Consider the following 27533-nt stretch of genomic DNA (forward strand, 5'->3'; position numbering starts at 1 on the left):
GGTGAAACAACTTTACTTCTGGTCTTGGCCTTTTTTTCTAGTCCTTATTGTTTCTTGAGTAGTATTATTTTATGTATTTGTTTATTTTTGGCCTTCCCTCACTAGACTGAGAGCATGCAAGTAGTCATGGAAGAAAATAATGAATTTAATTTTGGATCTGTGATATTTTTCATTCCTATGGTACATCTAGGTAAAAATCCTTGGGGCTACTGAAATTATGGGAACAGGATTCAGCCTGAAGATTTTTATTAGGAATAGTTGGAGATATGACAATTGATTGATCAGAGAAAATGGTCAGAAAAGGAGAGAAAATATCCTCAAAGATACCAATTTTTAAAGGGATGGTAAATTTAAAAGGATCCTATAACAGACACAAATAAATTTCACTTCTAGCTTGTCCTTAAATTTTCAGTACTTAATATTTTTGTAGAAACCATGATCTAGTAAACATATTAGTGAACATTGAATAATTGAATTTTTTTGTATTTTGATACATATTATATCTAATCTGATGTTTATTTTATGTTAATACCTATCAGTGTGATTAATTGTTTTGCATTTATGAAATGATTATTTTAACAATAACTTAAGCTTGTTTTTAGAAGAAAATTTTAAAACTCTGTTTCCTTTTTGATCTATTCTAATGTTCTAGTGAGGCTTTATTGTATATCTGATACCTATGTATTTTTACACCTTTCAATAGCAGGTTTGTGTATGTCTGTCTCTTACAGCAGTATCTGACATACAGTAGTAATAAATGGTTTGAAAGTGTTTAATGTTGTCATTTGTACATTATCTCAGTATAGATTGTTCTATTTACTGGAGCAATAGTGAATTTTAGATAATTAGAAGAGAGTTATCATTCATGTGTTTGGGCATAGGCCTTCCATGGAAAATATAAGAATATAGATAGCCTTAATAAATAGCAAATCAAATAATATTTTTACCTCATTTGAATGGACAAAAGCAAATACTGTTTGAAAGCAGGCATCTCAAAATATTATAGTTTTTGTTTTGCAGTAATGTATGGGAAACAAATTTGTATATGGTTGGAATGTAGGCTATGTAGAAAATAGGATTATTATCCTTAGACATTGCTAATAAAGTACAGTTAATAATTTTATTAATTTATTTATTTATTTGCTTATTTATTTTGGTCATACTTTAGTGCTCTTATTAAGCAAGTGAACAAATCAATAGATGGAACAGCAGATGATGAAGATGAGGGTGTTCCAACTGATCAAGCCATCAGGGCAGGTCTTGAACTGCTTAAGGTAAATTGCTTAGGTGTTTAAATTATTTAACTGTTAAACATATAATTATATTTTTTATTCTTGAGATTTGCTTCTTACATTTATAGAATCTAAAGTAAAATTTTATCAATCACTTTAGGTAATTTAGAAATTGTGTATTCTAATATATAAGCTACATATTTTTTGTTTTCAATTGTATATGGTAGCCTAGAATTAATTGTATTAAAATGGTGGACTATAATTTAAAGGTTTCATTAGTGAGCAAAGTAGGTACTATCTCTATCCCAGAAGGAGACAATTTTTCCTACATCTCCATTTTACCTTTTATTTTGTTAGCAAATGTACTACTCATTACAAAAATATACTCATTACAGAAATATTGGTGTTGACAACTTAGAAAATACAAAATTATAAAGAACAAAAACATTCATGAGCCTATCAAATAAAGTTTCTTTTATTCCTTTTAATCTTTGAAAATGCACATTTTTATATAGTTGAGATTGACAATATACAATTTTATATTTTGGTTTTCTTTTATTAGCAATTTTTTTAAGACTTTTGTTTTTATTTTGTTTTTTAATATATTTTTATTGATTTCAGAGAAAAAGGAAGAGGGAGAGAGTGATAGAATTATCAGTGATGAAGGAGAGTCATTGATTGGCTGCCTCCTGCCAGCCCCCTACTGGGGATCCAGCCAGCAACTCCGCATATGCCCTTGATAGGAATCAGCCCCAGGCTGATGCTCTGTCCACTGAGCCAAACAGGCTAGGGCAAGACTGCTTTTAAGAATGTCAAAAACCATCTGATTTTTGGCTCTCATTTAGTAGATTTACACTTTGGGGAAGTTAAAATTTGCCTCTGCTTCCTCGTCTGTAATGCTTGGTGATAATAATAGTACTTATCTTACAGAGGACTAAATTAAGTCATGTATCTAAATTTTTTAGTGCAGCGTCTACTTCATAGTAAAAACAATAAACATTTTTTGAAATGGTGATTGGTCCACTTTTGGAGTGTAATAGTGCTTCCAACTATTTCCCTATTGCTAGATATTTAGATATTTTTTATTTTATTCCTATTATCACTACTAAGATAAATACATCTAACATCTCTTATGTGTTGTTTTGTTTGTTTGTTTGTTTTTAATGCTAGAAGGGCATTACTAGTTCAAAGAGAATGACCATTTTCAAAATTTATAGTTTGATAGGTAGGTAGGTAGATAGGTGGTCAAATTTCTTTACAGAGAAATAGTGCCCAATTTCTTCATACACAATAACAGTGTATGAAGGTGCATATCTCCTGTCTTCACAAACATGGAATAGTAAAAATTTTTAAGAAATTTCCTAATCTGACAAGAAAAAAATAACCTTAATTTGCATAATTATTACTAGTGAGGTACACCTTTTATATATTAATCATTAGTGTTTTTCCCTATTGTGAATTCATTATTTTTATCCTCTGTTCATTTTCTATTGACATTTCATAATCTTTTGATTTTTGGCTTTTTTTTTCTTTTAGCTGATTTAAATGAGCTTTTTTATTTCTTTTGCTGTTTCATAGGACATATTTGATGTCTATAGAATATACATATATTTTATTTAATATATTCTGTCTAAGTATAAAGTAAGTTATAAAGTATATTAGTAAAATGAATGCCAGTGAAAAATAAATAGAATGCTAATTTAAACAGAGTATCAATAATACTATTGGAATTTTGTGAGTGTTTTTTCCCCTCTCTCACATTTCCTAGGTATAATTGTCCTCAATTTTGGGTTTATTATTTAGTTTTACTACCCCTATTTATGTATGCGTCTCCAAATAACGTTGCTTATTTTGTTTGTTTCTGAATTCATAATGCCGTAAATAAATATGGCATTATGTATAATATATTTTTCTACTACTTGTTTGTTTTTTCAGTCCACATTTGATTCCAGTTAAGCTTAAAAAAATCTCATGATTTTAAGAGAATTTTATTTGTTTTGTTGTTTAAATCTGAAATATAACCTATCTGAAATTTATTTTGAAGCTGTATATTTTGGAGGATGGTCTAATTTGATTTTCTTCCATTATTACCAGGACTACTTATTAAAAAATTCCATCCTTTCTCATTTATGTTTTGTTGCCTTTTCTATAATGTATTACATTCTATATAATCTAAATTCTTACATATGCTGGGGTCTATTTATTGCTTTCCTTTTTCTATTTCTTCTGTTGTTAATACCATGTTGACTGATTATTGTAACCTTTTATTACCTGGTGTTTTACTTCCCTAGTTTACTTTATTTCTCAAAAATGTTACTAGCTAGTCTCTTTTAATAACTTTTATTTAGAGAAATAGAGATATTTTGTTAAATTCTCTTTTTGTGCCCTTTTCTCCTACCTTTATTCCCCTTTAAAAATCAAATTAAATTAAACAAACATTAACTGAAACTCAAATTACTTTAAGTCGAATTATATTAGCAAATAATTTAATTTGGAAAGAAATGAGTTTTTTAGATCATTCAATTTTTTTACACAGGAACATTTCTGTTATATATTTGAGCATGTTTCAAATTTTGTTTATAGTGCTCTCATTTACTTGTTAGTGGAATTAGTCTTGTATTTGATCAGTATTTTTAATATGTAATATTTTGGATTTACATTGTGGAGATGAAAAGTGTTTACAAATCATTTTTATGACTTGTTGTTTAGGTACTCTCATTTACACATCCCATCTCGTTTCATTCTGCTGAAACATTTGAATCTCTCCTGGCTTGTCTGAAAATGGATGATGAAAAAGTAGCAGAAGCTGCACTCCAAATTTTCAAAAACACAGGCAGCAAAATTGAAGAGGATTTCCCACACATTAGATCGTGAGTCGAGTTTATTCTGATAAATATTCTGGAAAATAGAAAAATAATTTACTGTTCCTTGGATTATGTAATATTTGGAATCTTTTATGCTTTAAGGAAATAATTTCTAGATTATTTTAAGTCTATACTGTTTGGTTTAGATTCTCATTTTCTGGGAGAACTCATTGGTATTTTATTTTTTTATTTATATCTTTATTTTTAATCCTCACCCAAGGATATTTTTTCCATTGATTTTTAGAGAGAGTGAAAGGGAGAGGGAGAGACCTGGAAAAACACCGATGTGAGAGAGACACATTGATTGGGTGCCTCCCTCCTGTCCCAGACCATGGCTAGGAGCCTGCAACCGAGGACATGCTCTTGATTGGAATTGAACCCAGAACCCTTCGGTCTGCAGGCTGACACTCTATCCACTGAGCCAAACTGGCTAGGGCCATATTGGTATTTTAGAAGATTCATGAAAATGTGGCCGAACCTGTAATTTCTTTCTGAAGCATTAATTTTGCTTAAAAATTTTGACAACAATTTTATAGTGAAGTAGTTCCTTATTAAAGTGTGACATAGAATAAACATATTACTTGAATTTAAAGTCTGGTGGGAAATTCCAAAGGAATTTCAGTAGGACTTTCCATTGCACTCTCCACTTTCTTTTGTGATTTAGAGTATTGGATCAAAATTTTCAGAAGCAGTGCTGTATTTGACATAGGGAAGCAGGGAAGCATGGAATAATCATCTTCACAGCAGTATGTGTGTGTCCGTATTTCTAAGATTTGTAAATTGCACTGTTACTCTATGGATCTCTAATAGTAGTTCTATAATAGTTCGAAAGAGTAAGTCTGTATTCTTTATGGACCTCTGCTTACTTTATATGGATACCTGCCTACTTCATATGTATCTCTCCTCACTGTTCCTCGAGAGTATTTCACATCTGATAGTTGGTTCTAATATCGTCATAGTCATTGATGGTTGGTTTTGCCTCTACCTCATTACTTCTGTCTTAGTCACTGTCTAATTAGTTGTGGTTGGGGTAGCATGCTTCTTCATGTTGAATAATTGCATAAGCCCTTTTCTTCAGAAAGAGACTGTGGACTGTCTCAGGTAAATTTTTTTTTAAATTTCTTTCTGTTTATGTGAACTTAATTTTAGAAACTATTGGTAAATAAGACAAATGCATTAAGTAAATGATCATTGAAACATGCCAGAATGTTGTAACAGTATTCTTCTTGGCAAGAGTATGAAATTTTATGGTTTAGGGCTGACTTTGTAATTGTTAATGGAGCTTGGAACATGAATTTCCACTTGGAATTGTGTTGTCACTCTTCTATCCAGATCAGAGATCAAAGTGGTGAGACAGATATGTGCATGCACATGTACACACACACACACACACACACACACACACACACACTATATATATATATAAACTATGTATAACTCTATACCATTTATGGAATGCCCACTTATTGTACTACCTCATTTAGACCTTGTAACATTTCATTAAAGTATAGGAATTTCAAATGAGGAATCTAATGGTTCTAGGTTATGTAACTAGCAAGTAGCAGAGAGAAGATTTGCATTTCGGCCTGTTTATCTGTAATGCCTATGGTAACATGTCTGTTATGGCACATTTCCTTTCTTAATCAGAGCTTTGAACACATTTTAGTTTGATTTATTTACCGGTGGGGGTTTTGTTGTTATTGTTTAAATATATTTTTATTGATTTCAGAGAGAGGAAGGGAGAGGGAGAGAGAGAGAGAGAGAAACATCAATGATGAGAGAATCATTGATTGTTTGCCTCCTGCATGCCCCCTAAGGGGATCGACCCTGCAACCCAGGGATGTGCCCTGACAGGGAGTTGGATTGAGACCTCCTGGGGCTGAGCTATTTACTGGTATTTTTTTTGTGTGTGTGTGTGTGTGTGTGTGTGCTTTTTTAAATATATTTTTTATTGATTTCAGAGGGGAAGGGAGAGGGAGAGAGAGATAGAAAGATCAATGATGAGAGATAATCATGATCGGCTGCCTCCTGCACACCCCACACTGGGGATTGAGCCCACAACCCCGGCATGCCCTTACTGGGAATCGAATCGTGACCTCCTGGTTCATAGGTTGACGCTCAACCACTGAGCCACACCAGCCAGGCTACTGGTGGTGTTTATGTTCATTATAGATTCTCTTTCCTAGTACCTTTTATATTAAAAAATTGTAGGAGAACTACATAATCAAGATTGAAAGGTGGACATTTTAGGACATGTAAGGGTATTTTAAAACATGCTGCTATAATGTGGAACTGCTGGTATACCTCTAGTTATCTGGCTTATTTGTGGAGTATATTTCAGATGTCTCTCATGAGGAGAATTCACTGATACTGAAGACCTGTTGTTTGCATACACTGTTCTTAATGAAGTAACTCATAGTATCTGTCTTCCAGGAGATAAAATATGTATGCATATTTTAAATTATTAAATTGGGTGGGTTGATTTTGAGGAAAAATGATTAAATCATTTTTTCTTGAATTTACTAAAATAATTTAAAAGAACCAACTGAAAAATATATCTCAGTAGAAGTTACAACAAAGACATCTTGTGCTAGGTAAGCCTAGAATCAGGTATATAAAGAAATGTATTGTAAGTGTTCTGTCCTTTGCTAGTTTAGAGAGAGGAGATTGAGGTGTATGGGCAATCTGAAAGAAAAAAGTAGAACCTAGCTATAGCTAGTACTGGAACAAAAGGAGAGCCTTTGTGGTCATACTATTTTTCTTCGGGCTGACCTATTTTCTTTCCGTAAAAGGAAGAGTAAAGATTAGATTAGAATCATGAATTAAACTTATTACCAACTTTGCAGGAACAGAAAAAAGTATGTGGTGATTCACTGAACAAAAATGAGATGAATTATGGGTTTCATTCTAACTCACCCCAAGGCAGGCATTTGTGCCAAAACTAGGAGTCACCTGATAACATAGCCATAGTCCAAGTGGAGCTAGCTGGTTCTTATCACTGGAAGAGTTTCAGCAGTCTTGGAGAGAAATTACACAGAGATAGGGAGTTGCTACCTTTAGTCCCAACTCCCTCCTTCATGCTACTTAGCCACAGTTGGGAACTTTGATGTTAATTTTTTAAGAGAAATGTCCAATGTTCAGTCATCAGGGAGACACTATCTGCATTTTTGCTTAAATGGCAGAGCGAGAGAGAATTTCTCTTATTTAAACATGAATTAACAGAATACAAATAAATTAAACATGAAACTTACACAGATATTTTAACATTCAAAAATAAATGATAAGAACTTTTTGGAAGAATTTGTTTTTCTAGGAAAAAAATAAAATTTTAGGCAATTGTTTTAAATTGCCAAGAAAGTTAAACTGCAAATGACTTCTGGGGGTGGGGGGCGGTGGGAGAGAACAAAAATAAGATAATATATAAAAAGGGAGGTGGTAGAACTACGGATAAAGAAGAGCAGAAAACATTTTCTTAAAGAATATAATTTATTACAAGCAGCAAGGGGTAGAGTAAACAATATAGAAAATGTAACCAGGAAGCTATAGATTGACCTTGAAGAAATTGCATAGAATGTGGAGATAGTAGGCAAAGAAATAAAGGCAGTTAAAGAGAATGAATAGCACATAGTTAAAAAGCTAGAATTGGTTTCCATGGAGAAGAAAGCAGAATAATGGGAAGTGTAAAATATTCACACACAGAAAGTAAACTTCTTTAAAATGAATGAAAAAAATTAATCTGGAGATGAAGAAAAGCTCATATTCTAGGAAAATGTCCGGATAGAATTGAAGAAACTTTTAGGAATTACAGAAGTGATTTCACAAACATCAAGGGAAGGAAAAAAAAAAGGTCATACATAATGAAAAAGTAATGAGGCTGACATTTCTTTTCAAGCACATAAGATTTTCAAAGTTAATGATTCAACAGCTATTGAGTTTTGATGTGCAAAAAGAATGTAACAAAAAGAATTTCCTCACTAGCCAAGTTGTATTTAAGAACAAATGAAGGATATCCTTTAGGATACAGAAAACATTTTGCCTTTTTTTTTTTTTTTTTTTTTTTATTGTGAGGTTTACTAAGTTGTATTCTTTTACCCTTTGCATTCAGTTTTGCTTATGCCCCTAAATGCACCTTTTGTTTTCTTCTTGTTTGCATATCTCTGATATGTCTTTTCTCATCATTTTACTCCCAGTATGTAAGTTTTAAATATGGCTATATCAATGTTTTAGATATTTGGAAACTTGAATTTTTAAAAGGATGATATAAATTAAAATTGGCTCAAGAAGGAAGAAAAACATAATAGGATATCATTATAAAAAGAAATTAGTAAATTTACTCCCTAATAAAAGTTGTGTTAAAGAATTTTTTTTTCAAATTTGTAAGCAACCAGGAATTCTAATTCACTTTTAATTATTCAGAGCATAGTGGGGGTGGGGAGAGGGAGAGAAAACATTCAGATTACTTCTTTTAAAGCCAAGATAACTAGCAGGAATGCAAAATACCTCCCAAAAGAAAACTAAGACAAATCTTACAAATATTGATCCTAAAATTGTAAGTTAAATACTAGCAAAAAGAGAGTTTACTGCAGTAAAACAAGAATATACTATGGACAAATGTGGTTTATTTAAGGATACAAGGGTGTTGATATTAGTAATCCTAATTAATATTCATGTTACAATTCATTATATAAGTGAGTAAAAAGGAAAAGGCACATAATAGATCACTTTGATAGACAATGAAAAGGCTCAGATTAAAAGAAAATCAGTTTATGTAAAATTAAACCCAATAGGTTTAAATGCTTCATTACAAAATAAGCAGGAGGCACCATCATAGAGTAAAACACTAGAAGCATTCCAGGTAAAGTCAGGAAGCAGTTGAAAAAATACACTATCACTGCCATGATTTAACATTGTTTTGGATGCACTAGCCAATATAATTAAATAAGAAAAGAAAATAAGTTGAAGTGTTGGAAAGGAGAAAGCAAAGTTACCATATTTTGGGGGAAATCCAAGAGAATCAACTGAAAAACTACTAAAAACAAGATAGCCAAAGTAAGAATGTAAAAACCAAGCTTTCCTTACATATCACTAACAATCATTGTATGAGTAAAAATGAGAAGACCTGGAAGTAAGGTATACAAGAAATTTGCATCCCTATAATAGTAGGTAGATCAGTATAATTCTTAACAGGAAAATTCATCAGGCAAAGTTAGATCACCCAATAAGTAACGGGCACACTGTTTTGAAAAGAAAAATTAATGTAGACTGCTTGCCTTATTTTACATATATTCCAGATGATCAAAGATAAATTCTTTATCTAAGATTTAAATATATAAAATGAATTAATGAAAATATTAGCAACCAGTACATTTTAGTAATTTTTTTGTGTGTGTGGGGGTGGAGAAACATTAATGCTAAATCATAAAGGAACTATTGATGGATTAGATTTTTAAAAATTCATTTGTTGAAAAAACATACAGCCTTCACTGTATAAGCCACTGAGGATGTTGAAATGAACAGGATGGGTTAAGTCTCTACCTTCATATTTTAGTGAGGGAGAATACTATTTAGACAAAAGCAAACCTCATGGAATAAGTTAAAAACATATATCGACAATAGTTTTCCATCTTAACACTTGTTATGATATAGAAAAGGGTAATATCTGTACTGTATAAAGACTTCAAGGAATAAACAAGTCTCACCAATAGAATACTAGCAAAGGGAATTCACAAATAGGAAATCCTTCCAGTTGCCCAAATCAAGAAAAGACATTTATGCCTGCTAATAGTAATGGAGGGAAATACAAATAAAAACACCATAAACTACTATAACCAGTATTAGCTAGCATTCCAGTGAGGCTCTCTTGGTTGGAATATATATTGAAGCAGCTTTTCTGGTTTGTTAATATACTAGAGGCCCGGTGCACAAAATTCATGCCCTGGAGTGGGGGGGGGGGTCCCTCAGCCCAGCTTGCCCCCTCTCACAGTCCGGGAGCCCTCAGGGGATGTCCTACTGACGGCTTAGGCCCGCTCTCCATGAAGAGCGGGCCTAAGCCGCAGTCTGGCCACGGAGGCTCGGAGCAGGCGCCCCGGGTGAGTTTGTGTGTGTCTGCTGGGGGCCTGCCCCCAGCCGTGCTGCAGAGGCTCAGAGCAGGTGCCCCTGCATGTTGTTCTCGCAGGCTCAGGGCCACACCTGCGTGTTGTTCTCTCAAGCTCCAGCCTCGCCCGGCCCCTCCTCCTGTCCAGTCGTCCCATTACAGCATCCTGGCCTAATTTGCATATTACTTCTTTATATATTAAGATAACACCTTAAAATGTGTGTAGTCTTTAACACAGCTGTTTTACTTTTAGGAACTCATCCCAGAGATAATTAGAAAAAATGTCTACATAATGATTATATGGTTCAGGATCCAGTCTGAGATATAGAAACCATACTAGGTATTTTAAATGTAAGTAATTAATACAGATGTTTGAAGAAACAACAAGGAAGAAGTGTGTTAAGGACTGCCCAGTGGTGGAAGAGCCCAGTCAACATCAACTAACTGTCATTAGGGGTGGCTTGACTATTGCAGGGAAGGAGGTGGGAAGTGGAAGTGGCAGTAAAGCTACTGCACAGAATGTCTGAAGGAGCTCTATTGTCTTTAATTAGAAGAACCTAATAGGAAGCCAGCTTTTGAGGGAGTCTGGAAAATGTAATTTGCAGGTTTACAGCTCCCAATCTCAGAGCAGATTATAGGATAGGCTTAAAGCTCAGAATTAGTAAATAGCTAGCACAGGGATGTTACATCATGGTTTTATTGTTAAGGTTTATTTGTTTGTTTGTTTTATTAAGGTTTAAATAAAAAATAAGACCATCTAAATGTTCATCAGTAGGAGATGGGTCAGATCAGTTGTGGTATCGCCATCCACTAAAGCAATGGTTCTCAACCTTTCTAATGCCGGGACCCTTTAATAGAGTTCCTCATGTTGTGGTGACCCCGAATCATAAAATTATTTTCGTTGCTACTTCATAACTGTAATTTTGCTACTGTTAATGAATCGTAATGTAAATATCTGTGTTTTCCGATCGTCTTAGGCTCTACAGCAGTGGTTCTCAACCTGTGGGTCGCAACCCACAGGTTGAGAACCGCAGCAGGGTCGCCTAAGACGATCGGAAAACACAGATATTTACATTACGATTCATTAACAGTAGCAAAATTACAGTTATGAAGTAGCAACGAAAATAATTTTATGCTTGGGGGATTACCACAACATGAGGAACTGTATTAAAGGGTCGTGGCATTAGAAAGGTTGAAAATCACTGCAATAAAGAATTATGTGACTCTTAGAAAGAATAGTGCTTAGCAATACGTGATATAGGAGTTCTCTACAACATTGTTGGGTAAAAAAGTTTTCAAATAGTATTTTTATCATTTATTTAGTATATGTATGTATGTATGTATACATGGAGAAATTTTAGAAGTATGTTCACCACAATGTTAAAAGAAATTCAGGGTAGTAGAATTCTGAATTTTTTCTCTACTGTTTTTTTTTTTTTAATTTAATGAATCTTTATTGTTCAGATTATTACAATTGTTCCTCTTTTTTCCCCCATAGCTCCCCTCCACCCAGTTCCCACCCCACCCTCTGCCCTTACCCCCCCCCCCACTGTCCTCATCCATACGTGTATGATTTTTGTCCAGTCTCTTCCCACACCTCCCCACACACCTTTCCCCTGAGAATTGTCAGTCCACTCCCTTTCTATGCCCCTGATTCTATTATATTCACCAGTTTATTCTGTTCATCAGATTTTTTTATTCACTTGATTTTTAGATTCACTTGTTGATAGATATGTATTTGTTGTTCATAATTTTTCTCTTTACCTTTTTCTTCTTCTTCCTCTTCTTAAAGAATACCTTTCAGCATTTCATATAATACTGGTTTGGTGGTGATGAACTCCTTTAGCTTTTTCTTATCTGTGAAGCTCTTTATCTGACCTTCAATTCTGAATGATAGCTTTGCTGGGTAGAGTAATCTTGGTTGTAGGTTCTTGCTGTTCATCACTTTGAATATTTCTTGTCACTCCCTTCTGGCCTGCATAGTTTCTGTTGAGAAATCAGCTGACAGTCGTATGGGTGCTCCCTTGTAGGTAACTAACTGTTTTTCTCTTGTTGCTTTTAATATTCTCTCTTTGTCTTTTGCTCTTCACATTTTAATTATGATGTGTCTTGGTGTAGTCCTCCTTGGATTCCTTTTGTTTGTGGTTCTCTGCGCTTCCTGGACTTGTAAGTCTATTTCTTTCACCAGGTGGGGGAAGTTTTCTGTCATTATTTATTCAAATAGGTTTTCAGTGTCTTGCTCTCTCTCTTGTTCTGGCACCCCAATAGTTGGGATGTTGGTATGCTTGAAGTTGTCCCAGAGGGTTCTTACACTATCTTCATATTTTTGGATTCTTCTTTCTTTTTGCTTTTCCAGTTGGGTGTTTCTTGCTTCTTTGTATTTCAAATCTTTGACTTGATTCTTGCGATCCTCTAGTCTGCTGTTGGATCTTTGTATATTATTTTTTATTTCAGTCAGTGTATGTTTAATTTCTAGTTGGTCCTTTTTCTGGAGAGAGCAGGAGGCTTGGGATGCCCGCAGCAATGGAGGAAGCCAAGCTCCCGTAGCCCTGGCCTGCCTTGGCCTCTGCTACAAAGTTTTAATTATAGAAGATAAATAAATCCCAGGGCCTCTGCTTGGGGCGTGGCCGGCTTGCAAACCACCATAGGCCCCTCACCCAGGCCGCCCCACACCCCAAGGGAACCCTCAACTGATCCGGGACACCCTTCAGGGCAAACCAGCCAGCCCCCACCCATGCTCCAGGCCTCTGTCCTATTAATAAAAGAGTAATATGCAAATTGATCATCACTCCAACACACAAGATGGCTGCCCCCATGTGGTCAAAGATGGCTGCCCCCATGTGGACACAAGATGGCTAGCAGGGGAGGGCAGTTGGGAGGGACCAGGCCTGCAAGGGAGGGCAGTTGGGGGTGAGCAAGCCTGCAGGGGAGGGTATTTAGAGGTGACCAGGCCAGCAGAGGAGGGAAGTTGGGAGCGCTAGGGCCTGCAGGGAAGGGCAGTTGGTGGGACCCAGGCCTGCAGGGAAGAGCAGTTGGGGGTGACCAGGCCTGCACGGGAGGGCAGTTAGGGGTGACCGGGCCTGCAGGGGAGGGCAGATAGGGGCAAACAGGCTGGCAGGGGAGCAGTTAGGCATCAATCAGGCTGGCAGGGGAATGGTTAGGGGATGATCAGGCTGGCAAGCAGAAGCGGTTAGGGGCAATCAGGAAGGCAGGCAGGCGAGCAGTTGGGAGCCAGCAGTCCGGGATTGTGAGAGGGATGTCCGACTGCCCTTTTAGTAGGATCGGGCCTAAACAGGCAGTGGGACATCCCTGGAGGGGTCCCAGATTGGAGAGGGTGCAGGCTGGGCTGAGGGACACACACCCACATGCACGAATTTCGTGTACCGGTTCTCTAGAGTGTGTGTGTGTGTGTGTGTGTGTGTGTGTGTGTGTGTGTGTGTGTGTGTGTGTGTATGTGTATATATATATATATAAAAGGCAGTGACTGTGATGACCGAAATGACCGTTTGACCAGTCTACATGCGGGGCTAGCATAGATGCATAGACACAAGTAAAGTGTATGAGTGAACTAAGAATGAACAAGACAAATGCTTGCCTTCACAGAGCTTACACTGTAATGTTAGGTCAGGGATGAGAATTCAAAATTGCCACCAGCACAGATCTGAGGTGCCGCTCTTCAGAGCAGCCAGAGATACACCTGGTAGTGGACTGGGGGCGTGACTGAAGGGCTGGCGCCGATGTGAAGGCGGGGCTGTTCTAGATTTCCAAGAGGAGCCAATGGCTGCCTAGGAGGTGGAGCTTTTGACGCTCACTAGCATAGAAACCGACCAATCAGAACCAAATCTGGGTGAACTGCGAGGAGCCAATGGCTGCCTAGGAGTCGGAGCTTTTGACTCTGACTGGCATAGAAACTGACTAATCAGAACCTAATCTGGGTGACCTGTGAAGGCAGAACCTAAGGTGGGGGCTGGGGAGGTTTTTAAGGGCAACAGCTGTTAGATGTAAGGTGTAAGAAAGCGGTTCAATTTTTTAATGACTAGTTTGTCAGTATAGTGCATATGGCTGGATATCAGACGAGATGTAGGTATTATGTATTTTTGTCGGCCAAGAGCACTCCTCCTGCTGAAAAATGCTCCCCTGCCCCAATTTAAGCAATCCTATCCTATATAATCTATCTGTACTAATAAAACGGTATGCTAATTAGACCAGGTCGACCAGCCATCTTCCGAATGTCCATCTTCCTTCCAGACAAAGCCATGGTGGTGGGGGATGAGGCAGAGGCAGTTAGGGGCGACCAGGTCGGCAGTGGAGGCCAGTTGGGGGCTACCAGGCCGGCAGGGGAGGGCCATTGGGGGTGACCGGGTCTGCAGGGGAGGGCTGTTGGGGTGACCAGGCTGGCAGGGGAGGGCAGTTGGGGCATTAGGCAGGCAGGCAGGCAGGTGAGTGGTTAGGAGCCAGTGGTCCTGGATTGTGAGAGGGATGTTTGACTAAACCGGCAGTCGGACATCCCCTGCAGGGTCCTGGATTGGAGAGGGTGCAGGCTGGCCAGAGGGACACCTCCCCACCTCGTGCACGAATTTTGCACACTGGGCCTCTAGTTATAAATAATGCTGCAATGAACATAGAGGTGCATATGTCTATTTGAAATTTGTGTTTTTGTTTTCTTTGGATAAGTACCCAGAATAGAATTGCTGAGTCATATGGTAGATCTGTTTTTAGTTTTTTTTTAAGAAACTCCCTACTGTTTTCCATAGCAGCTTCACCAATTTGCAGTTCAACCCACAGTACCTAAAGGTTCCCTCTTCTTCATATCCTCACCAACACTTATTTGTTGACTTTTTAAATAATACCCATCCTGATTGGTTTGAGGTGGTATCTTGTGGTTTTGATTTGTATTTCCCTGATGATTAGTGATGGTGAGCATCTTTTCATGTCTGATGGCTATCTGTATGTCATCTTTGGAGATGTGTCTATTCATGTCCTCTGCCCATTTTTTTATAAGATTGTTTATTTTTGTTCATGAATTGTATGAATTCCTTATTTTATACTATCTTTAAAAATCCCAGCCAGAGTTGCTTCTTACTTGTGTGTAACCTGTAGTTTTTCTCTTGATTACTATTAAAAGATATCATGGGTGTTCATATTGTAAAATCTGATTTATGAGAAGATAGGTCTTATCTGGGGAGTTTAGTTACCAAACTAACCAGACAATAATAATTTTTCATTTCACAAACAAGCCACAAATCATAGACCAAAAGGATAGCAGTTTGGTGAGACTCTAATTATTTTCTACACTTTATTATTGAAGTAGGTAGAATATTATAATGGATTATCATGTATCCATCAGTCAGTTTTATATATTATAGCCACTTTTGTTGAATTTACAATTCTACTTGCTCCCTTTGTTCCCTTTATATTTGAAAGCCAGCCCCGGACTCATTATTTCATCTATACATTGGGGTCTCTCTAAAAGAGAATCTTTTTTTTTTTTTAATCCTCACCAGAGGACATACTTAAAAGGAGAGAGAGAGAGAGAGAGAGAGAGAGAGAGAGAGAGAGAGAGAGAGAGAGAGAAAGGGAGGGAGGGAGGGAGGGAGGGAGGGAGGGAGGGAGGGAGGGAGGGAGGGAGGGAGGGAAGGAAAGAAAACATGGAAGGAAGGAAGGGGAGGGAGGGAGGGAAATATGGAAGGGAGGGAAATATGGAAGGGAGGGATGGAGGAAGGAAGGAAGGAAGGAAGGAAGGAAGGAAGGAAGGAAGGAAGGAAGGAAGGAAGGAAGGAAGGAAGGAAGGAAGTAATGGAGATATACAAGGAAGGAAGGAAGGAAGGAAAGGGAGGAAGGAAGGAAGAAAAAGGGAGGAAGGAAGGAAGGAAGACAGGGAGGGAGGGCATTGATGGTTGCCCTCTGACCCTGGCCCAACCAGGGATAAAACCCAGGTATGTGCCCTGGCTGGAGTTGAGCTGGCAACCTTTGGGTGCACAGGAGGACACTCAACCAACTGAGTCACTTGGGCCAGCTAAAGATAACTCTTCAAAAATAATCACAATACACAGACACCATGGGGGTGAGGGCATGAGCAGGGGTGTTGGGAGGGCAATGGTGGGATAAGGCACATATGTAATACCTTAATCAATAAAGAAAGAAAAATAATAATCACACTACATTTATCACAAATACAGTTAACAGTAGTTGCTTAATGTTAATAATATCGAATCAATTTTCTCAAAAATGTAGTAATTTTTTAAATAGTTTGTTTATTTAAGGATCGAAGTAACGTTTTTACATTGTTATTGGTTGAAATGACTCCTAAGTGCCTTGTCTCTTGTAGGCTCCTTCTCCAGTTCTCTTTCTGTCCTTATGTTTGAGAAATAAGCTATGTTGTTTCACTTAGAGAATTTCACACAGACTGCTTTTGCGAATTGTATGTCTTTAGCATACTTTAACGGTTCTTTATATTTTCTGTAAAATGATAGTTGAATCTGGTTGCCTGATTGGAATCCAGTTCCACTTTTTTGTTGCAGAACCGCTTTATAGTTATTAGTATGATCTTCTGCCAGGAGGCATATGATATCTGGTTATTACTCTTTTTATGATGTTAGCAGATGATCCTTAGTAATCAGTGGTAATGTTCTATTTAGCCATTCCTTTATCACTTATTAGCTGAATACTTTTATAAGGAGAACTTGCATCTGTTCTTTGGTTCCCCAATATTATATTTATTTAGAAAAGGCAGAATACTAGTATGTGCTTGATTCTTTTATGTTATTACAGAACTAGAGGCCCGGTGCACAAAATTCATGCACGGGGGGGTGTGTCCCTCAGCCCAGCCTGCACCCTCTCCAATCTGGGACATCCCTCTCACAATCCAAGACTGCTGGCTCCCAACTGCTCGCCTGCCTACCTTCCTGATTGCCCCTAACTGCTTCTGCCTGCCAGCCTGATCACCCCCTAACCACTCCCCTGCCAGCCTGATTGATGCCTAAATGCTCCCTTGCCAGCCCGATTGCCCCTAACTGCCCTCCCCTGCCAGCCTGATCACCCATAACTGCCCTCCCCTGCCAACCCGGTCACCCCTAACTGCCCTCCCCTGCCAGCCTCATCACCCCTAACTGCTCTCTCCTGCTGGTCAGTTCCCCCTCCCAAACTGCCTTCCCCTGCAGGCCTGGTCACCCCTAACTGCCCTCCCCTGCAGGCCTGGCCTCCCCAACTGCCCTTCCCTGCAGGCCTGGTCCCTCCCAACTGCCCTCCCCTGCAGGCCTGGTCCTCCCCAACTGCTCTTCCCTGCAGGCCTGGTCCCTCCCAACTGCCCTCCCCTGCTGGCCATCTTGTGGCGGCCATCTTGTGTGTTGGAGTGACAGTCAATTTGCATATTACTCTTTTATTAGAATGTACAAAACAAAGAGGGACTTTACTAGCATACTCCAGATGTGACCAATTAATTGTCTTTTTAAAATATCATTATAAACCCATGAGTTTACATATATTTATGTTTCAATCATTTGCAGTGGTTACTTTTCATTGATGCTCATATTATCCCGTCTATATCTGAGAGCCTATTTAGGTTGAACCCTGAGTCCTTTTGAACAATCCAATAATCTTTGTAATTTCTTTGCAATCTTTTATGACAAGATGTTCCAGGCCCATCTTGTGTATCTCCTGCTTGAGACCTGGAATATGGGAATAGTATTAAGAGAATGAGTCCTGTAAGGTAATAATAGCTAACTAATGTGGGGTCATTTTTCTAGGATGATTAAGTGGACACAGCTAGTTTTTTGGAAGATAAAGTGCTTCGAGTGTTTATATTGATTATTCCAGTTCAAATTTAGGTCTACAAGGTTTTTATTGAACCTCTTCAATTTTACATTTGTTTCGCTATGCTGAGGGTAACTATGATAATTACATAATAATTCATTTAAATTATCCCATAATACATACATAACAGTCTCAGAATAGCAGCACCGCTGATGTTATTCCTAAATACAGTTGTTCGTTTATTTGTTTAGTTAGTTCTCTTTCGTCTTTAGGGTACATCACATTAGGAATATACAGTCAAATTCTTCCTGTGTTTTAAAGTTAGTTGGAATGATTCTTCTTGGTGCAGTTATGCAACCAAATGGGCACACACTTTTGTTTGTTTCATTTTACTTTTTAAGAGGGTACTCTTTCTAAATTTTAATTTTATTTCTTAATTACATGACAAATTCTCTGGGAAATTTTTGGATGTTTTTCTTCAAATATTGTTTTCCTCTCTTCATCTCCTGTTCTGAGACTGATTACATGTATTTTTGACTGCTTAATACTGTTTTACAGGACAATCATACTGTTAATTTCTTTTTTTTTTCTCTTGTTTAGTTTTGTATAGTTTCTGTTGCTATGTTCTCAAGTTCCCTGATCTTTTTCTTCTATAATATACAGGGGTGGGCAAAAGTAGGTTTACAGTTGTGATTATGTAAAAATACAGTTTATTTTTGTATTTTTATCGGTTTTTTTATTGCATAGTGTATTACATATGTCTCCTTTACCCCCGATTGACACCATCGCCCCCCGCCACTCCCACCAATGAGGGCAAGCCCCACCGCCCCATTACCTGTGTCCATTGGTTATGGTAATATGCATGCATACAAATTCTTTGGTTGATCTCTAATCCTCCCCCCTCACCTGCGTTCTCGCTGAGGTTGGACAGTCTGCTCAGTGCTACCTTGTCTCTAGACTTTGTACATCAGTTTATGTTGATTATTATATCCCACATATGAGTGAGATCATGTCATATTTATCTTTCTACGACTGGCTTATTTCCCTTAACATAATGCTCTCCAGATCCGTCCATGCTGTTGCAAATGGCTCCTTCTTTTTTATAGCAGCATAGTATTCCATTGTGTATATGTACCACAGTTTTAATCCACTCATCTGCTGATAGGCACTTAGGCTGTTTCCAAATCTTAACTATGGTGAATTGTGCTGCTATGAACATAGGGGTGCATGTACCCTTTCTGATTAGTTTTTCTGGTTTCTTGGGATATAGTCCTAAAAGTTGGATTACTGAGTAAAATGGGAGTTCCATTTTTAACTTTTTGAGGAAACCCCATACTGTTTTCCACAGTGGCGGCACCAGTCTGCATTCCCACCAGCAGTGCAAAAGGGTTCCTTTTTCTCCGCATTCTCGCCAGCACTTATTCTTTGTTGATTTGTTGATGATAGCCATTCTGACAGGTGTGAGATGGTACCTCATTGTTGTTTTGATTTGCAACTCTCGGATGATTAATGACTATGAGCATGTTTTCATATGTCTCTCGGCCTTCTGTATGGCCTCTTTCGAAAAGTGTTTATTTAGGTCCTTCGCCCATTTTTTGATTGGATTGTTTATCTTCATTTTGTTAAGTTGTATGAGTTCCCTGTAATGTTGGATATTAAACCCTTATCTGAAATAGTTTTCGCAAATATGTTCTCCCATACAGTGAGCTTTCTTGTTGGTTTGTTGATAGTTTTTTTTGCTGTGCAGAAGCTTTTTATTTTGATGTGGTCCCATTTGTTTATTTTCTTCTTAGTTTCCATTGCCCTAGGAGTTGTGTCAGTAAAGATATTGCTATGACATATGTCTGATATTTTGCTATCATATGCCAACCGGTGGTCCGGGGACCACTGGTGGTCCATGAGGTCCAAAAGTTTGGCTATTGCTGGCCTATGGAGTCTTCTAAGATTTTTATGGTTTCCCATCTTACATTTAAGTCCTTTAACCATTTTGAGTTTTTTTGTGTGTATGGTTTAAGTTGGTGGTCTAGTTTCATTTTTTTGCATGTATCTGACCAAATTTCCCAGCACCATTTATTGAAGAGACTGTCTTGACTCCATTATATGCTCCTGCCTCCTTTATCAAATATTAATTGAGCATAACAGCTTGGGTCTATTTCTGGGTTCTCTGTTCTGTTCCATTGGTCTTTATGTCTGTTCTTGTGCCAGTACCAGCCAGTTTTGAGAACTGTGGCTTTGTAATATAGCTTTATATCTGGTATTGTGATCCATCCAACATTGTTCCTTTTTCTAAGATTTCTGTGGCTATTTGGAGTCTTTTTTTTATTCCAGATGAATTTTTGGAGAGTTTGCTCTAAGTATGTAAAATATGCTGTTGGTATTTTAATTGGGGAGTGCATTGAATCTATAAATTACTTTGGGTAGTATGGACATTTTAATGATGTTGATTCTACCAATCCATGAAAACAGCGTGTTCTTCCATTTGTTTTATGTCTTACTCTCTTTTTTATCAATGTCCTGTAGTTTTCTGAGTAAGGGTCTTTTACCTCCTCAGTTAAGTTTATTTCTTGGCATCTTAATTTTTTTGTTGTTGCAGTGGTAAATGGGATTGATTTTTAGTTTCTCTTACTGTGAGTTCATTATTGGTGTATAAAAAAGCCATGGATTTCTGGGTGTTAATTTTGTATCCTCCTACATTGCCAAATTCATTTATTAAGTCTAGTAGTTTTTTGATGGAGTCTTTGAGTTTTTCTATGTATGGTATCATGTCATCTGCGAATAATGACATTTTTACTTCTTTTCCAATTTGGATGCCTTTTATTTCTTCTTGTCTGATTGCTATGGCTAGTACTTCCAGTACTATGTTGAACAGGAGTGGTGAGAGTGGGCATCCCTGTCTTGTTCCTGTTCTTAGGGGAAATGGATTTAGTTTTTGCCCATTGAGTATGATGTTGGCTGTAGTTTTGTCATATAAGTCATTTATTATGTTGAAGTATGATTCCTCTATTCCCACTTTGCTGAGAGGTTTTTGTCAAGAAAGGGTGTTAGATTTGTCAAACGCTTTTTCTGCATCGATTGGTATGAGTATGTGTTTTTTTTCTCAATTTGTTTATATGATGTATCAGTTTTATTGCTTTGTGGATATTGTACCATCCTTGCATCTCTGGAACAAATCCTACTTGGTCATGGTGTATGATCTTTCTGATGTAATGCTGGGTCTAATTTGCTAGTATTTTGTTAAGGATTTTAGCATCTATGTTCATCAAGGATATTGGCCTGTAGTTTTCTTTCTTTGTGGTGTCTTCATTCGGTTTTGGAATTAGGGTAATGCTGGCTTCGTAGAAAGAGTTTGTATGTGTGCCTTCCTCTTGAATTTTTTGGAATAGTCTGAGAAGGATAGGTTTTAGTTCTTCTTTGAATGCTTGGTAGAACTCCTCTGTAAAGCTGTCCAGACCAGGGCTTTTGTTTGCTGGAAGATTTTTTATTAAATAATTCAATTTCTTTGTTAGTTATCGGACTATTCAGGTATTTTGATGCTTTTTGATTGAGTTTTGGAAGCTTGTATTTTTCTAGGGATATGTCCATTTCTTCTATGTTGACCACTTTCTTGGAATAGAGTTGTTCATAGTATTTTTTTTTTTTAAATCGTTTGTATTTCTGCGGGTTAGGTTGTTATTTTGCCTCTTTCATTTCTGGTTTTCTTTATTTGCGTCCTCTCCCTTTGCTTTTTCGTGAGCCTAGCTAGAGGTTCATCAATCTTGTTTTTTTTTTCTTTCAAAGAACCAGTTCTTGATTTCATTGATGTATTGTATTGTATATATATATATATTTTTTGGTCTTTATGTCATTTATTTCCGCTCTGGTCTTTATTATTTCCTTCCTTCTGCTTACTCAGGACTTTTCTTGTTGCTCTCTTTCTAATTCTTTGTGTTGTATGGATTAGATAACTTATTACAAGTTGTTCTTGTTTTTTTGTGAGTTGGGCCTGTAGAGCTATGAACTTCCCTCTCAAGACTGCTTTCACTGTATCCCATAGATTTTGGATTGTTGTGATTTCATTGTCGTTTGTTACCAGGATGCTTTTTTTTTTTTCTTTGATCTCTTTGGTAACCCAATCAGTATTTGGGGTTTTTTTGTTTGTTTGTTTTCATTGTTTTTATTGTATTGTAGTTGATTTCTAATATTTTGCTATTGTGTTCTGAGAAGATGCTTGGTATGATTTGTATCTTCTTGAATTTGAAGAGACTTTGCCTGTGACCCAATATGTGGTCTGTCTTTGAAAATGTCCCATGTGTACTTGAGAAGAATGTATATTCTGTAGCTCTGGGGTGAAATGTTCTGAAGATGTTAATTACTTCCATCTGATCTAGTGATTCATTTAGAATTGATGTTTCTTTGCTGATTTTTTGTTTAGAGGATTTATCCAGTGGTGTCATTGGGGTATTAAAGTCCCCTACTATGACTGTATTGCTGTCGATCTCTTCCTTGATATCTTCCAGAAGTTTTTTTTTTTTTTAATATTTTTGGGTGCTCCTGTATTGGGTGCATATATGTTTACCAGAGTTATATCCTCTTGTTTAATTGTCCCTTTAGTATTATGAAGTGGCCTTCCTTGTCTGTTTTTATATCCTTCACTTTGAGGTCTAATTTGTCAGATATAAGTATTGCTACCCCAGCTTTTTTTTTTTTTTTCTTTAATTTCTATTCACCTGAAAAATTTTTCTCAATTCCTTCACAGTAAGTCTGTGTGAGTCCTTTGTTCTGAGATGGGTCTCTTGTAGACAGCAGATATATGGGTTGTGTTTTCTTATCCATTCTGCTACCCTATGTCTTTTGATTGGAGCATTTAGTCCATTTACATTTAAGGTTATTATTTATAGGTACTTGTTTGTCACCATTTTTATTTTTTATGCCTGTGTTGCTTTTTCCCTACTTCTTTCTTTTACAGCAGTCCCTTTAGCATTTTGTTGGTTTGGTGGTAATAAACTTCGTTAGTCCTTTTTTGTCTGTGAAGCTCCTTATTTCACCTTCAGTTTTGATTGATAGCCTTGCTGGGTACAGTATTCTTGGATTCAGACCCTTCCTTTGCATGACTTCGTATATTTCATTCCATTCCCTTCTGGCCTGATGAGTTTCTGTTGAGAAATCAGTCGCTAGTCTGATGGGGGTTCCTTTGTAGGTAACTTTCTGTCTCTCTCTGGCTGCTTTTAAGATTCTTACTTTGTCGTTGGTGTTTGCCAGTTTCATTATAATGTGCCTTGGCATCGGTCTTTTGGGGTTCATTTTGCTTGGGACTCTGTGAGCTTCTTGGATTTGTGTGGGTTTTTTCTTCCCTATATCAGGGAAGTTTTCTGTCATTATTTCTTCAAACAGGTTTTCTATTCCTTGTTCAGTTTCCTCTCCTTCTGGAACTCCTATTATGCGGATGTTGTTTTGTTTTGTGTTGTCCCAAAGTTCCCTTAGGCTCTCCTCCTGCTTCTTAATTTTTTTTTTCTAGAAGCTGCTCTACTTGACTATTTTTTCCTACCTTGTCTTCTAGCTCACTGATGCAGTCCTCTGCTTCTTCTAGTCTACTCTTGATGCTTTCTATTGAGTTCTTTACAGCAGCGATGTCATTTTTCATTTCTTCTTAGTTCTTCATTTCCTCTTGGTTCTTACACATATTATCGAATTTGTCTTCCATTCTTTTCATCCACCTTATGACCATTTCTCTGAATTCTTTCTCTGGCAGATTGCTTGCCTCCATTTCGTTTACATCCTTTTCTGGTGATGCCTGCTTTTCTTTCATATGCAAGCTGTTTCTTTGTCTCCCCATGGTCTCTCTTCTCTGGGTGTCTGGTTATGTAGTACTCTCTCTCCTGTGTTGATTTAAAGGCACAAAATACAACACAACTAGGTACAACGCAAAAGGCACTGAACAGAAATGTACTCACGATATTAATAACCCCAAATAAAGGTTCCCACCAGAGAAAGGCAAATTAGAGGATAGAAGAGAAAGAAGAAGAGAAATAAAGAAAGAAAGGAGTGCAAAAATGAAATTGGGAAAAGGAAAAAAAAGTAAGAGAGAAAAGAAAGAGAATACTAAAGAAGAGGGCAACATACTATACATATGGGGAGAAAACTCCAATAGAACTAATCCCAACAAATGCCAGCAACAAGTACCTGGAGGTGAATACGAACTACAAACAACAACTAATATCAAGCGAGGTGAGGGAAAACAGAAGCAAAAAACAAAAAGAAAACAAACAAAAAAAGAATAAGCAAAACAATCTCACAAACAAGCATAAAAAATCGATATAATCAACAATCAAGCAAACAACAACAAAAGGACAGAGAGAAAAACAATTTTTTGGATAGTGAAGACAGAGAAGAGAGAGGTGTGCATGGACTTGGAGCAGGGGATTGGAAATTAGATATATAAGTAGGATGAAATTTTAACGGGGTAAAAAGAAAGAATAGGGAAAATCTAAAGCAGGAAAGGGTAAGAGAAACAGGACAACAAAAGGGAAAATGTTAGGAAGAGAGTGATGGCGTAAAAGTAAAGTTGAGATAGAGTAAAATGATGCTAAAGGGAAGATAAAAAATAGAATGTAGAACACTAATCTCACAGTAAAATAAAGAGAAAATAAAATGATACTTTTTTTAAAAAAAAAGGTAAAATAGTAGTAGTAATAATGGTGACTGAACATAAAAATGTAGTAATTAAAAAGGTAAAATCAAGTGAGGAAAAAAGAAAAAAAATTAGTTTCTTCAGTAAAAGATGAAAAAAAATAAAAAAATGATGCTAAAGGGAAGATGAAAATAGAATATAGAACTGTAATCCCAAATTAAAATAAAGAAAAAATAAAATACTTTTTTTTAAAAAAAAAGGTAAAATAGTAATAGTAATAATACTGATTGAAAATAAAAATGTAATAATTAAAAAGGTAAAATCAAGTGAGGAAAAAAGAAAAAAAATTAGTTTCTTAAGTAAAAGATGAAAAAAATAAAATGTGCATTAGTGAAGGTCATTCACTTCCTCTACTTTTCTGTTTGTCTCGCCTGTTTCCTAGTCAGGACATTATTGCAGTTCCCTGCGTTCCACTGCTCCTCGGTGTTGTAAGCCAGTCCTGATTTTTAAGCAGGCAGTGTGTCTTAATTTCTTGTATTCCTTTATTTGTGTTTACACAGGAGTCAATTTGTGATTCAACCCCTGGGTGGCAGTGTTTCTGGATTGACCCGGGTCTATAGGTCCTCTCTAGCCAGTGCTTAGATTCTGCTTTCCCTGTGGCATTCAATATCGGTTTGTGGGAGTGGGTTGCCCCAGAGCTGGTTCTCTGATGGTTATTCCCCGCTCTGATCCCCAGGTTCCAGAAAAACAACTTTCCCCTGCAGTCTCTTAGGGTGTCCCCAATTGGGTGATCCTATGTATTGGGCTTAGTAACCGGAAGCAAGGATTTAAAGGAAAAAGACAAACAAACAAACAAAAAATAAACAAAACAAAACAAAAAAAGAGCCTGTGTAAGTGTGCGAACTCAGGGGCTGCGCGCAAGTCTGTGAAGTCTTTTTTTCCCCCCTTGGGTCTAAGCAGCCGGCACACTTTTAAAATTTTTAGGCTGTCCTTTTGTGTCAGATCAAAATGGGTTGCTTTGAAGAGTTCCTTTCTGTTAGCAGCTCTGAGGACCCCCTTCCACATTCACGGATCACGCCAGCCCCAACAGCCATGGATTTTTTTAGACACAGACTTCCCTGGTCCTCCAGCTCCCGCAGTGTGTGTGTTTCTCTCTAATGCCGGGAGCAGAGACCTCACCTTATCCCAGGCGAAATCTGACCTTTCCTTGGTGGAGTGTAGAGCTTCTCTGAATCTGCATGTTTGCGCCAATTGGGGACCGGTGCTCTGGGGTTCGCAGCTGTTCGGTGTCGCAGTTGTAGATTTTTAGGCTTCCGATAACATCCACTTTCCCCTTCAAGATGGTGCGGTCTCCGCGTCCAAGTCAATCGCTCCAGGAGGGAACCCAGCAGTAGTGGGGGCTGTCTGGTCAGGGGAGCCCCATCCAGCAGTCCCCCACAGTCTCCTGAAGTGTAGCTGTCCCTCAGCTCACCAACAAACACTCCCCGTGCAACCCTCAGCTGTTCTTTCTATCTGCTCCGGGACAAGGCTCGGGATACGTCTGTTTATTCTGCCGCCATTTTTTTTTCTCCAGCTCAGTTTTAATGTCCCATGGGGCCTGGCTTTAGACCCTTCTCTACTGTTCTGTCTGCCACATCTCAGTTTCCTGTTAGGTAATCAGTACTGTGTTTAGTTCACAGTGATCCTCTGCTCCTCTGTGTCAGATGCCACAGCCTTGGTTTCAGACAGGCAAGATCAATCTGCCAGCTTTGTTTTTCTGCCTCCTTTCAGTCATATTTACACAAGCGTCTATTTCTGACACGGCCTCTGGGTGGCGGTGTTTCTGTATTAGTTTCTGGAACCAAATTGCCCCTCAACCCAGTCCCCAAGGGCTCGCTGGGTTTATTTCGAATCTTTGTGTCCTTGCCGAGCTCAAGGTTGGGTGTGGCTGCGCTGCTAGGAGGGCCCTGGTCTTCAGGAGAAAAATGTCTGTTCAGGGTTGGAGGGATCGGACTGTCCCAGAGCTGGCTTCCTAATTGCCTCTCCCTATTTTGCTCCCCAGCTTCTACAAAACCACCTTCCCCTGTTCCGCAGCCTCAGTGAGAGATTGTAATTGAAAAATCCTATGCTTTGGGTTTAGCAAGTAAAAGCAAGGAAAATATAAAGACAAAGCAACCATGCTGCTGTACATCTCCTCACCTCCGGTCCTGCGCAGCCAGTGCAGCACTTCAGGCTGCCTTTCTGGGTACAGCCTCCCACGGCTGTGGGCTTAGATGTAGAGTCCCTGGCTACCAGCAGCCCTGTGGACCCCCTTCCACAGTCGAGTGCTACACGAGTCCTCAAGGGACTCGGAGTTGGTGCAGTGCCATTTCCCACTGTTACTCTAGTCCCGGCTGCACGCATTTCTCCCTCCTGCCCAGAACCCCAATGTCACCATGCTCTAGGCGACCTCTGACTTTTCGGTCCATGGATTGTCTCATCAGCTGTGTTTAATTCGCCAATTCCAGGTGTATGTTATTCGATTCAGCTGTTTCTTCTCTTTGCTTCGTGAGAAGGCGCTGGACCTGTTCACCTTTTCGGCTGCCATTTTTGTCTCCCCCTGGACAAACTTTTTAGTCCCCTATGGCTGGGAAGGCTGGAGTCTCGGTGTTCGTGAGTTTGCAGCTGAGGCAGCTGTTCTCTGGCTGGTGTGGCTGTAGGGTCCCAGGTGGTGTCCTGAGGTGTCCCCGGTTGGAGGTGAGGCTAGGTTCCCTGGGAGAGATTTCAGCGATAGTAGAGGCTGCCCGGCTAGGGGATCCTGGTCCACCAGTCTCCAACAGTCCTGCGGAATAACTGTCCCTCACTCACACATACACACACGCCCCACGCATCCACACTCTCTCACTCACACTCTCTTCCTCACTGTTGTCGTATTGCTGCCATCTTGGGTCTCAATTTTGGTATTATATATTTTTCTAAACCAGGGGTGGGCAAACTTTTTGACTCGAGGGCCACAATGGGTTCTT

General features: G+C 38.2%; 1 protein-coding gene across 6 annotated transcripts in view; it reads left to right on the top strand.

The window, feature by feature from the left end:
- Positions 1-27533, top strand: part of PDS5B (PDS5 cohesin associated factor B) — a 183126-nt gene that overhangs the window by 76846 nt on the left and 78747 nt on the right. For all 6 annotated transcript variants that reach the window (XM_080659888.1, XM_080659889.1, XM_080659892.1 and 3 more), the window contains exons 17-18: positions 1169-1274; positions 3942-4102. In XM_080659888.1, coding sequence (XP_080516014.1) covers positions 1169-1274; positions 3942-4102 — 267 coding nt within the window. The remainder of the gene's footprint in view (positions 1-1168; positions 1275-3941; positions 4103-27533) is intronic.

This window comes from Plecotus auritus (genome assembly GCF_963455305.1).
Source record: "Plecotus auritus genome assembly, chromosome: 3".
Classification (NCBI taxonomy): Eukaryota; Metazoa; Chordata; class Mammalia; order Chiroptera; family Vespertilionidae; genus Plecotus; species Plecotus auritus.